This window comes from Phalacrocorax carbo, unplaced genomic scaffold, assembly GCF_963921805.1.
Source record: "Phalacrocorax carbo unplaced genomic scaffold, bPhaCar2.1 SCAFFOLD_460, whole genome shotgun sequence".
In the NCBI taxonomy this organism is placed as follows: Eukaryota; Metazoa; Chordata; class Aves; order Suliformes; family Phalacrocoracidae; genus Phalacrocorax; species Phalacrocorax carbo.
Window position 1 is genome coordinate 1 of NW_026990411.1, and position 13,063 is coordinate 13,063.

General features: G+C 71.9%; 1 protein-coding gene across 1 annotated transcript; it reads left to right on the forward strand.

Moving 5' to 3' along the window:
- Positions 1-76: 76 nt before the first annotated feature.
- Positions 77-9,142, forward strand: LOC135311181 (phosphofurin acidic cluster sorting protein 1-like; the record flags this gene model as incomplete). The annotated part of the gene is made up of 9 exons (XM_064440315.1): positions 77-236; positions 1,828-1,938; positions 3,618-3,720; positions 4,653-4,695; positions 5,352-5,394; positions 5,514-5,646; positions 6,618-6,832; positions 7,686-7,799; positions 8,175-9,142. Coding segments are annotated over 9 exons (1,035 nt in total), but the record flags the coding sequence as incomplete, so codon positions are not given.
- Positions 9,143-13,063: the final 3,921 nt, after the last annotated feature.

Consider the following 13,063-nt stretch of genomic DNA (forward strand, 5'->3'; position numbering starts at 1 on the left):
CCCCGTGTGTCCCCCCCCCGTGTCCCCCCCCCCCCCGCCCCCCCCGCCCCCCCCCCGCCCCGCCCCCCCCCGCCCCCCCAGCTGCAACTGCTCGGCGCTGCCCCCCCGGGCCGTGAAGGTGGTGGCCGTGGGTGGCGCCGCCTTCCACAGCACCCTCCTGCGCTGCTTCGTCCGGCACCTGGGCGCCAAGAGCCCCGAGTGGCTGGGCTACCTCCGCTTCCTCCTCGTGCCCCTCGGTACGGCCCCACGGCACCCATGGGGCACCCCCACGGCACCCACGGGGCGCCCACGGGGGGCTGGGATGGGCGGGGGGGGTCCCAGGGGCTGGGCTACCTCCGCTTCCTCCTCGTGCCCCTCGGTACGGCCCCACGGCACCCACGGGGCGCCCACGGCACCCACGGGGCACCCACGGCACCCCCACGGCACCCACGGGGCGCCCATGGCACCCACAGGGGGCTGGGATGGGCGGGGGGGGGTCCCTGGGGCTGGGCTACCTCCGCTTCCTCCTCGTGCCCCTCGGTACGGCCCCACGGCACCCACGGGGCACCCCCACGGCACCCACGGGGCGCCCACGGCACCCCCACGGCACCCATGGGGCACCCCCACGGCACCCACGGGGCACCCACAGCACCCACGGGGCGCCCATGGCACCCACAGCACCCACAGGGGGCTGGGATGGGCGGGGGGGGTCCCAGGGGCTGGGCTACCTCCGCTTCCTCCTCGTGCCCCTCGGTACGGCCCCACGGCACCCACGGGGCACCCACGGGGCACCCACGGCACCCACGGGGGGCTGGGATGGGCGGGGGGGGTCCCAGGGGCTGGGCTACCTCCGCTTCCTCCTCGTGCCCCTCGGTACGGCCCCCACGGCACCCATGGGGCACCCCCACGGCACCCACGGGGCACCCACAGCACCCACGGGGCGCCCATGGCACCCACGGCACCCACGGGGGGCTGGGATGGGCGGGGGGGGTCCCAGGGGGCTGGGCTACCTCCGCTTCCTCCTCGTGCCCCTCGGTACGGCCCCACGGCACCCACGGGGCACCCCCACGGCACCCACGGGGCACCCATGGCACCCACAGGGGGCTGGGATGGGCGGGGGGGGTCCCAGGGGCTGGGCTACCTCCGCTTCCTCCTCGTGCCCCTCGGTACGGCCCCACGGCACCCACGGGGCACCCCCACGGCACCCACGGGGCACCCACGGCACCCCCACGGCACCCATGGCACCCACAGGGGGCTGGGATGGGCGGGGGGGGTCCCTGGGGCTGGGCTACCTCCGCTTCCTCCTCGTGCCCCTCGGTACGGCCCCACGGCAACCCACGGGGCACCCACGGGGCACCCACGGGGCACCCATGGCACCCACGGGGCACCCATGGGGCGCCCACAGGGGGCTGGGATGGGCGGGGGGGGGTCCCAGGGGCTGGGCTACCTCCGCTTCCTCCTCGTGCCCCTCGGTACGGCCCCACGGCACCCACGGGGCACCCACGGGGCACCCACGGGGCACCCACGGCACCCCCACAGCACCCACGGGGCAGCCCAAGGCACCCGTGGGGCACCCCCAGGCATGCGTGGGGCACCCACAGCACCCACGGGAGACCCCAAGGCAGCCGTGGGGCAGCCCCAGTCATGCATGGGGCACCCACAGCACCCACGGGAGACCCCAAGGCACCCGTGGGGCACCCCCAGGCACCCGTGGGGCACGCATAGGGTACCCCCAGCTACCTGTGGGGCACCCACAGCACCCACGGGGCAGCCCGAGGCGCATGTGGGGCAGCCCCAGGCATGCGTGGGGCACCCAGAGCACCCACGCCGGGGGTCCCTCTCGCCCAGGCACCCACCCCGTGGCGCAGTACCTGGGCTCCGTGGACGGGCGCTATGGGGCCGCCTTCCTCGAGCCCTGCTGGCGGGAGCTGTTCGGGCGCAGCGAGCCCCCCCCCGCCGGTAAGCGACCCCCAGCGCCCCCCTGCCACCCCCAGCGCCCCACAGCACCCCCCTGCCACCCCCAGCACCCGCCCAGCGCCCCACAGCACCCCCCCCGCGACCCTCAGCACCCACCCAGCGCCCCCCCGAGACCCCCAGCACCCGCCCAGCGCCCCACAGCACCCTCCCGCAACCCCCCGCGACCCCCAGCACCCACCCAGCGCCCCCCCAGCACCCACTCCGTGACCCCCCGCGACCCCCAGCACCTGCCCAGCGACCACCCAGCACCCCACAGCACCCACTCTGCGACCCCCCCGCGACCCCCAGCACCCACCCAGCGTCCCCCGCGATCCCCCGCGCCCCCCAGCGCCCCCCCAGCACCCACATAGCACCCCCCAGCACCCACCCAGCGCCCCCCCAGCACCCACTCCGTGACCCCCCGCGACCCCCAGCACCTGCCCAGCGACCACCCAGCACCCCACAGCACCCACTCTGCGACCCCCAGCACCCACCCAGCGACCACCCAGCGCCCCCCCAGCACCCACTCCGCGACCCCCCGCGACCCCCAGCACCCACCCAGCGTCCCCCGCGATCCCCCGCGCCCCCCAGCGCCCCCCCAGCACCCACATAGCACCCCCCAGCACCCACCCAGCGCCCCCCCAGCACCCACTCCGTGACCCCCCGCGACCCCCAGCACCTGCCCAGCGACCACCCAGCACCCCACAGCACCCACTCTGCGACCCCCAGCACCCACCCAGCGACCACCCAGCGCCCCCCCCAGCACCCACTCCGCGACGCCCCGCGACCCCCAGCACCCCACCCAGCGTCCCCCGCGATCCCCCGCGCCCCCCAGCGCCCCCCCAGCACCCACATAGCACCCCCTGTGACCCACCCAGCGCCCCCCCAGCGCCCCCCCTGCGACCCCCAGCGCCCCACAGCACCCCCTCGCGACCGCCCAGTACCCACCCAGAGCCCCCCCGCGCCCCCCCACGCTCCCAAAACCCACCCAGCGCCCCCCCGCGACGCCCCGCGACCCCCAGCACCCACCCAGTGCCCCCCTGCGATCCCCAGGACCCACCCCGTGACCCCCAGCACCCGCCCAGCGCCCCACAGCACCCCCCCGCGCCCCCCCGCGCCCGCAGCACCTGCCCAGCGACCACCCAGCGCCCCCCCAGCACCCACTCCGCGACCCCCTGTGACCCCAGCACCCACCCAGCACCCCCCCGCGCCCCCCAGCACCTGCCCAGCGACCACCCAGCGCCCCCCAGCACCCACTCCGCGACCCCCTGTGACCCCCAGCACCCACCCAGCACCCCCCCGCGCCCCCAGCACCTGCCCAGCGACCACCCAGCGCCCCCCCAGCACCCACTCCGCGACCCCCTGTGACCCCCAGCACCCACCCAGCACCCCCCCGCGCCCCCCAGCACCTGCCCAGCGACCACCCAGCGCCCCCCAGCACCCACTCCGCGACCCCCCGCGACCCCCAGCACCCACCCAGCGTCCCCCGCGATCCCCAGCGCCCCCCCAGCACCCACATAGCACCCCCCAGCACCCACCCAGCGCCCCCCCAGCGCCCCACGGGTGCCACCCCGCCCCTGCCCAAAGCGGGGGGGCACGCCCCCATGGGAGCACCCCAGGGCGGGTGTCCCCCGTGGCGGGGGGGGGGCACCCATGGGTGCTGCCCCCGTGGGTGCCCGCAGAGCCCTTCAGCGTGGCGGGGCGGATCCTGGCGTACGTGGCGGGCGCGGGGGCCACCCACCTGCTGCCGGTGGCCGAGGCCATGCTCACCTGCAAGCACAAGTTGTGAGTGGGGGGCGCGGGGGGGCGGGGGGTGACGTGGGGTGACGTGGGGTGACGTGGGGTGACGTGGGACGTGGGGGGTGATGTGGGGTGACGTGGGATGTGGGGGGTGACGGACACAGGGGGGTGACGTGGGGTGCAGGGGGGTGACATGGGACGTGGGGGGTGATGTGGGGTGACGTAGGACACGGGTGGGGGGTGACGGACACGGGGGGGTGACGTGGGGTGCAGGGGGGTGACGTGGGACACGGGTGGGTGATGTGGGACGTGGGGTGACGTGGGACGTGGGGGGTGACGTGGGGTGTGGGGGGGTGACATGGGACGTGGGGGGTGATGTGGGGTGATGTAGGACACGGGTGGGGGGTGACGGACACGGGGGGGTGACGTGGGACACGGGTGGGTGACGTGGGGTGCAGGGGGGTGACGTGGGGGGACATGGGACGTGGGGGGTGACGGACACAGGGGGGTGATGTGGGGTGATGTAGGACACGGGTGGGGGGTGACGGACACGGGGGGGTGACGCGGGGTGCAGGGGGGTGACATGGGACGTGGGGGGTGATGTGGGGTGATGTAGGACACGGGTGGGGGGTGACGGACACGGGGGGGTGATGTGGGGTGATGTAGGACACGGGTGGGGGGTGACGGACACGGGGGGGTGACGTGGGGTGCAGGGGGGTGACGTGGGACACGGGTGGGTGATGTGGGACGTGGGGTGACATGGGACGTGGGGGGTGACGTGGGGTGTGGGGGGGTGACATGGGATGTGGGGGGTGATGTGGGGTGATGTAGGACACGGGTGGGGGGTGACGGACACGGGGGGGTGACGTGGGACACGGGTGGGTGACGTGGGGCGCAAGGGGGTGACGTGGGGCACAGGGGGTGGTGTGGGGTGACGTGGGGTGGGGCCACCCGTGGCGCCCCCTCTCCGCCCCCAGCCCGGACGAGGACTCCTGCCAGAAGTTTGTGCCCTTCGTGGGGGTGAGCCTGGGCCGCGTGATGGGTGCCATGGGGTGCCCCCTTGGGTGGGGGTCCCAGCCCCCGGGCGGGGGTGCCACGGGGTGCCCCCCTGGGTGGGGGTCCCAGCCCCCGGGCGGGGGTGCCATGGGGTGCCCCCCTGGGTGGGGGTCCCAGTCCCCGGGCGGGGGTGCCACGGGGTGCCCCCCTGGGTGGGGGTCCCAGCCCCCGGGCGGGGGTGCCACGGGGTGCCCCCTTGGGTGGGGGTCCCAGCCCCCGGGCGGGGGTGCCACGGGGTGCCCCCCTGGGTGGGGGTCCCAGTCCCTGCGCGGGGGTGCCACGGGGTGCCCCCCTGGGTGGGGGTCCCAGTCCCCGGGCGGGGGTGCCACGGGGTGCCCCCCTGGGTGGGGGTCCCAGTCCCCGGGCAGGGGGTGGCACTGGGTGACACGGGGTGGCTCTGGGTGGGGGTCCCAGCCCCCGGGCAGGGGGTGGCACTGGGTGACACGGGGTGGCTCTGGGTGGGGGTCCCAGCCCCCGGGCGGGGGTGCCACGGGGTGCCCCCCGGGTGGGGGTCCCAGCCCCCGGGCGGGGGTGCCACGGGGTGCCCCCTTGGGTGGGGGTGACGTGGGGTGTCCCGGGGGGTCCCATGGGGGTCCCCTGCAGCTGCCCCCTCCCCGCAGGTGGTGAAGGTGGGGCTCGTGGAGGACCCCCCCCCGGCTCCGGGTAGGTGGGTGCCCCCAGGGCGCCCTGGGGTGCCGTCACCCCCCCCTCCCCGCCGTGTCCCCACCCCGGGGAGCACCCTGGGGCCCTGCCCCTCCCCCACCCACACCCCCCCCCCGCAGGTGACGGGGACGAGGTGCCCACCCTGAGCCTGGCCGTCCCCTCCACCTCCCCCCCGGGGGGGGCCGGGGTGCCCCGCGAGGCCGCCGCCACCCCCCCGGCGTCCCCCTCCATGGCCGCCGCCGGCACCCCAGGGTGAGTCGGGGTCCTGGGGGGGCACCCCCATATCTGGGGCCTTGGGGGGGGCACCCACATGCCTGGGTTCTGGGGGGGGGCACCCACATGCCTGGGTTCTGGGGGGGGGCACGCACATGCCTGGGTGCTTGGGGGGGGCACCCCCATATCTGGGTGCTTGGGGGGGGCACCCACATGCCTGGGGCCTTGGGGGGGGCACCCACATGCCTGGGTGCTTGGGGGGGGCACCCCCATATCTGGGTGCTTGGGGGGGGCACCCACATGCCTGGGGCCTTGGGGGGGGCACCCACATGTCTGGGTTCTGGGGGGGGGCACCCCCATATCTGGGGCCTTGGGGGGGGCAACCCCATGCCTGGGGCCTTGGGGGGGGCACCCCCATGCCTGGGTGCTTGGGGGGGGCACCCACATGCCTGGGGCCTTGGGGGGGGGCACCCACATGCCTGGGTCCTTGGGGGGGGCACCCCCATATCTGGGGCCTTGGGGGGGGCACCCACATGTCTGGGGCCTTGGGGGAGCACCCACATGTCTGGGTGCTTGGGGGGGGCACCCACATGCCTGGGTCCTTGGGGGGGGCACCCACATGCCTGGGTTCTGGGGGGGGGCACCCACATGTCTGGGTGCTTGGGGGGGGGCACCCACATGCCTGGGTCCTTGGGGGGGGCACCCCCATATCTGGGGCCTTGGGGGGGGCACCCACATGTCTGGGGCCTTGGGGGAGCACCCACATGTCTGGGTGCTTGGGGGGGGCACCCACATGCCTGGGTCCTTGGGGGGGGCACCCACATGCCTGGGTTCTGGGGGGGGGCACCCACATGTCTGGGTGCTTGGGGGGGGGCACCCACATGCCTGGGTCTTTGGGGGGGGCACCCACATGCCTGGGTCCTTGGGGGGGGCACCCCCATATCTGGGTCCTGGGTGGGGGCGCCCCCCGCCCCCCCCGCCCGCCCCCCCAAGCCAAGGTCTCCCCGCAGCGCCTCGGGGGACGCGCTGGGGCTGCAGGTGGATTACTGGGGGGCACCCATGGGTGCCGAGCGGCGGCGCGAGGGGGAGCGGCGCGAGGGGGGGGCCAAGACCAGCCTGCGCGGGACCTTCCGCTCCCTCCACGTCTCCCGCCTGCCCGGCCCCGGGGACCCCCCCGGCAGCACCCTGGCCATGACCCTCGTCACCCGCGAGAAGAACAAGAAGGGTGAGGGGGGGCACCCTTGGGTGGGGGCGGGGCTGAGGGTGGCCTTTGGGGGCGGGGGGTGGAGGTTGGGGGGGGCTGCCAGGGGTGGGGGGGGATTGGCACCCAAGGGTGGGTGTTGGGGGGGATTTGGCACCCAAGGGTGGGTGCTGGGGGGGGATTTGGCACCCAGGGGTGGGCGCTGGGGGTGGATTTGGCACCCAGGGGTGGGCGCTGGGGGGGGATTTGGCACCCAAGGTGGGCGTTGGGGGGGATTTGGCACCCAGGGGTGGGCGTTGGGGGGGATTTGGCACCCAAGGGTGGGCGATGGGTGAGGTATTGGCACCCAGGGGTGGGCGTTGGGGGGGATTTGGCACCCAAGGGTGGGCGATGGGTGAGGTATTGGCACCCAAGGTGGGCGTTGGGGGGGATTTGGCACCCAAGGGTGGGCGATGGGTGAGGTATTGGCACCCAAGGTGGGCGTTGGGGGGGATTTGGCACCCAAGGGTGGGCGTTGGGGGGGATTTGGCACCCAAGGGTGGGCGTTGGGTGAGGTATTGGCACCCAAGGGTGGGCGTTGGGGGGGATTTGGCACCCAAGGGTGGGCGTTGGGGAGGGGATTTGGCACCCAGGGGTGGGCGTTGGGGAGGGGGTTTGGGCACATCAAGGCGGGTGTCAGGGGGCTTTGTGGTGAGCACCCAAGGGTGAGCCTTGGGTGGGGGGGATTTGGGATGGGCGCCCCTGGAGTGGGAGGGTGGGCGGGGGCACGGGGGGGGGTGCCACGGGGTGGTCTCCGTCCCTTGCGGAGGGGCCGGCGCCGTGGGTGCCCCCCACCCGTGGGTGCCCCCCACCCATGGGTGCTGGCGGGTGCCGGCAGTGCCCACCCTGTTCCTGAGCAAGCGCCCGCGGGAGCCCGACTCCAAGAGCCTGGTGGTGGAGGGCATCACCCGCCTGATCTGCTCCCCCCGGCAGCCCCCTGCCCTGCTCACCGGTGGGTGGGGGGCGCCCAGGGGTGGGGGGGGGCACCCATGGGCGGGGCGGGGGCACTGCTGTCATTCGGGGGACGCTTTGGGGGTTCAGAAGCCCTTAGGGGTGCAGGACCCCCCCCCGCCCAGGGACACCCCGATGCCACCCACTGCTGGGACATGGGTGGGCACCCAAGGGTGGGTGGGGGGCGCCCAGGGGTGGGGGGGGCACCCATGGATGGGGGGGATCCCCAGGAAGCTCTTGCTTCCCACACTCGCCCCATGGGTGGCCGGGGGGGGTGTCGGGTGGGCGCTGGGTGCTCGGGGGGGGGTGGTGGTGGGGTGTGGGTGGGGAGGGGGTGTCGGGCGGGGGGTGGTCCCATGGGTGCTGTCTCTCGCAGTGACGGTGGACGGCACCCAGTGGGACGACATCAAGTTCTTCCAGCTGGCGGCGCAGTGGCCGTCCCACGTCAAGCACTTCCCCATCGGCCTCTTCGGCGCCAAAGCCCCCTGAGGCCCCACCCCTGGGTGCCCCCCACCCCTGGGTGCCCCCCACCCATGGCTGCCTCCGCCGGCAGGCGGGGGATCCCCCTGCGGGGATGCCTGTTGCTTCTGCAGCGTCGCTCTGCCGCCCGCCCCCGGGCACCCGTGGGTGCTGGGACCCCCCGCAAGCGCCAGTGCCACCCACCCCCAGCACCCTTGGGTGTCGGGGACCGCCTGAGTGCCATTCACTCCAAGAGCACCCGTGGGTGCTGCCCCCCTCCCCAGCGCCACTGCCACCCACCCTGCGAGCACCCGTGGGTGCTGGGGACCCCCCCCCTCCCCAGTGCCAGCCACTCCACGAGCACCCATGGGTGCTGGGGACCCCCCCCCCAGTGCCAGCCACTCCACGAGCACCCATGGGTGCTGGGGACCCCCCCCCAGTGCCAGCCACTCCACGAGCACCCATGGGTGCTGGGGACCCCCCCCCCAGTGCCAGCCACTCCAAGAGCACCTGTGGGTGCTGGGACCACCCCCACCCTGCCAGCACCCGTGGGTGCTTGAGCCGCCCCCCCCAGCACCCACACCACCCACCCCCACGAGCACCCGTGGGTGCTGGGACCTGCGCCCCCCCCGCCCCCCATCGCAGGGGCCTGGCACCCGTCCAAGTGCCAAACCTGGGTGGGGACCCCGACCCCCCCCCCCGCCTCGCACCCCCCCCCCCGCCCCACCCGTCCTCGTGCCAAAGGAGGGGGAGGGGAGCCAGCACCCCGCCCACCCCCAGCTTGGGCCCAGCACCCCTCCCCCACCCTCCCCAGGCCACCCTTGGGTGCGGGGGGGGGGGAGGGGGCGTCGCTCGTGGGAGCCAATAAACGATTGTGGGAACGTGGAGCCGTGTGGTGCCCGCGCCCCTCCCCCACACCGCCGGGGGCCCCCCGCCCCCGCCCCCCCGCGCCCGGCACCCGCCTCGCACCCGCCTCGCACCCGCCTCGCACACGCCTCGCACCCGCCTCGCACACGCCTCGCACACGCCTCGCACACGTGCCACTCACACCTCGCACCCGCCTCGCACCCGCCTCGCACACGCCTCGCACCCGCCTCGCACACGCCTCGCACACGCCTCGCACACGTGTCGCACCCGCCTCGCACCCGCCTCGCACACGCCTCGCACACGCCTCGCACACGCCTCGCACACGTGTCGCACACGCCTCGCACACGCCTCACACACGCCTCACACACGCGTGGCGCAGCCCTTGCACGCGCGAGGTCGACACGTGGCACATGTCTGGCACACGCACGGCCCACACACGGCACACGCATGACGAGCGCCTGGCACCCACACGACACACGTGACACACGCCTGGCTCATGCCTCGCACACGCCTGGCACACGCGTCACACGCGTGGTACACACGGCACATGCCTGGCACACGCGGCCCGCAGGGCACACGCATGACACACCCCTGGCACACACAAGACACGCCAGGCACACGCGTGACACACATGACACGACACGCGTGACACACACGACACGACACACGCGTGACACACGACACGGCACACGCGTGACACACGTGACACGGCACACGCGTGACACACGTGACACGACACGCGTGACACACATGACACGGCACACGCGTGACACACGTGACACGACACGCGTGACACACATGAGACGGCACACGCGTGACACACGCGTGACACACACGACACAACACACACGTGACACACACGACACAGCACACGCGTGACACACGTGACACGACACATGCGTGACACACACGACACGGCACACGCGTGACACACGTGACACGACACATGCGTGACACACACGACACGGCACACGCGTGACACACGTGACACGGCACACGCGTGACACACACGACACGGCACACACGTGACACACGTGACACGGCACACGCGTGACACACGTGACACGACACACGCGTGACACACGACACGACACACGCGTGACACACATGACACGACACGCGTGACACACATGAGACGGCACACGCGTGACACACGCGTGACACACGACACAACACACACGTGACACACACGACACGGCACACGCGTGACACACGTGACACGACACATGCGTGACACACACGACACGGCACACGCGTGACACACGTGACACGACACAGGCGTGACACACACGACACGACACACACGTGACACACACGACACGACACACACGTGACACACACGACACGGCACACGCGTGACACACACGACACGACACACACGTGACACACACGACACGACACATGCGTGACACACACGACACGACACACACGTGACACACACGACACGACACACACGTGACACACGTGACACGGCACACGCGTGACACACGTGACACGACACATGCGTGACACACACGACACGGCACACGCGTGACACACGTGACACGACACATGCGTGACACACACGACACGACACACACGTGACACACACGACACGACACATGCGTGACACACACGACACGACACACACGTGACACACACGACACGGCACACACGTGACACACACGACACGGCACATGCGTGACACACACGACACGGCACACACGTGACACACACGACACGACACACACGTGACACACACGACACGACACACACGTGACACACACGACACGGCACACGCGTGACACACACGACACGGCACACACGTGACACACACGACACGACACACACGTGACACACACGACACGACACACACGTGACACACACGACACGACACACGCGTGACACACACGACACGACACACGCGTGACACACATGACACGACACACGCGTGACACACACGACACGACACATGCGTGACACACACGACACGACACACGCGTGACACACACGACACGACACACGCGTGACACACATGACACGACACACGCGTGACACACACGACACGACACATGCGTGACACACACGACACGACACACACGTGACACACACGACACGACACACACGTGACACATACGACACGACACACACGTGACACATGACACGACACACGCGTGACACACACGACACGACACATGCGTGACACACACGACACGACACACACGTGACACACACGACACGACACACGCGTGACACACACGACACGACACACACGTGACACACATGACACGACACACGCGTGACACACACGACACGACACACGCGTGACACACGTGACACGGCACATGCGTGACACACACGACACGGCACACGCGTGACACACATGACACGGCACACGCGTGACACACACGACACGACACACACGTGACACACGTGACACGGCACACGCGTGACACACACGACACGACACACACGTGACACACACGACACGGCACACGCGTGACACACACGACACGGCACACGCGTGACACACATGACACGGCACATGCGTGACACACGTGACACGGCACACGCGTGACACACACGACACGACACACGCGTGACACACACGACACGGCACACGCGTGACACACATGACACGACACACGCGTGACACACGTGACACGACACACGCGTGACACACATGACACGGCACACGCGTGACACACACGACACGGCACACACGTGACACACATGACACGACACACACGTGACACACATGACACGACACACGCGTGACACACGTGACACGACACACGCGTGACACACATGACACGACACACGCGTGACACACGTGACACGGCACACGCGTGACACACACGACACGACACACGCGTGACACACACGACACGGCACACCGCGTGACACACATGACACGACACACGCGTGACACACGTGACACGACACACGCGTGACACACACGACACGACACACGCGTGACACACACGACACGACACACGCGTGACACACGTGACACGGCACACGCGTGACACACACGACACGACACACACGTGACACACACGACACGACACACACGTGACACATACGACACGACACACACGTGACACATGACACGGCACACGCGTGACACACACGACACGGCACACGCGTGACACACACGACACGACACACACACGTGACACACACGACACGGCACACGCGTGACACACGACACGGCACACGCGTGACACACACGACACGGCACATGCGTGACACATGACACGGCACACGCGTGACACACACGACACGGCACACGCGTGACACACACGACACGGCACACGCGTGACACACACGACACGCACACGCGACCACGCGTGACACACACGACACGGCACACGCGTGACACACATGACACGACACACGCGTGACACACATGACACGGCACACGCGTGACACACACGACACGGCACACACGTGACACACACGACACGGCACACGCGTGACACACACGACACGCACACGCGTGACACACACGACACGGCACACGCGTGACACACACGACACGACACGCACACACGTGACACACACGACACGGCACACGCGTGACACACACGACACGCACACGCGTGACACACACGACACGGCACACGCGTGACACACACGACACGGCACACGCGTGACACACACGACACGGCACACGCGTGACACACACGACACGGCACACACGTGACACACATTACACGACACGCGTGACACACCCATGACCCCCCCCCCTCGCGGAGCCCTTTTCCCGCCCTCCCCGGCCCCTCCCCCCCGCCCCCGGCCCCGCCCCCCTTGGCCCCACCCCCCGGCCCCTCCCTCTCACCGCCCCCGGCCCCGCCCCCCTTGGCCCCACCCCCCGGCCCCTCCCTCTCACCGCCCCCGGCCCCGCCCCCCCTTGGCCCCACCCCTCCCCGGCCCCGCCCCCCCACGTGCTCCCCC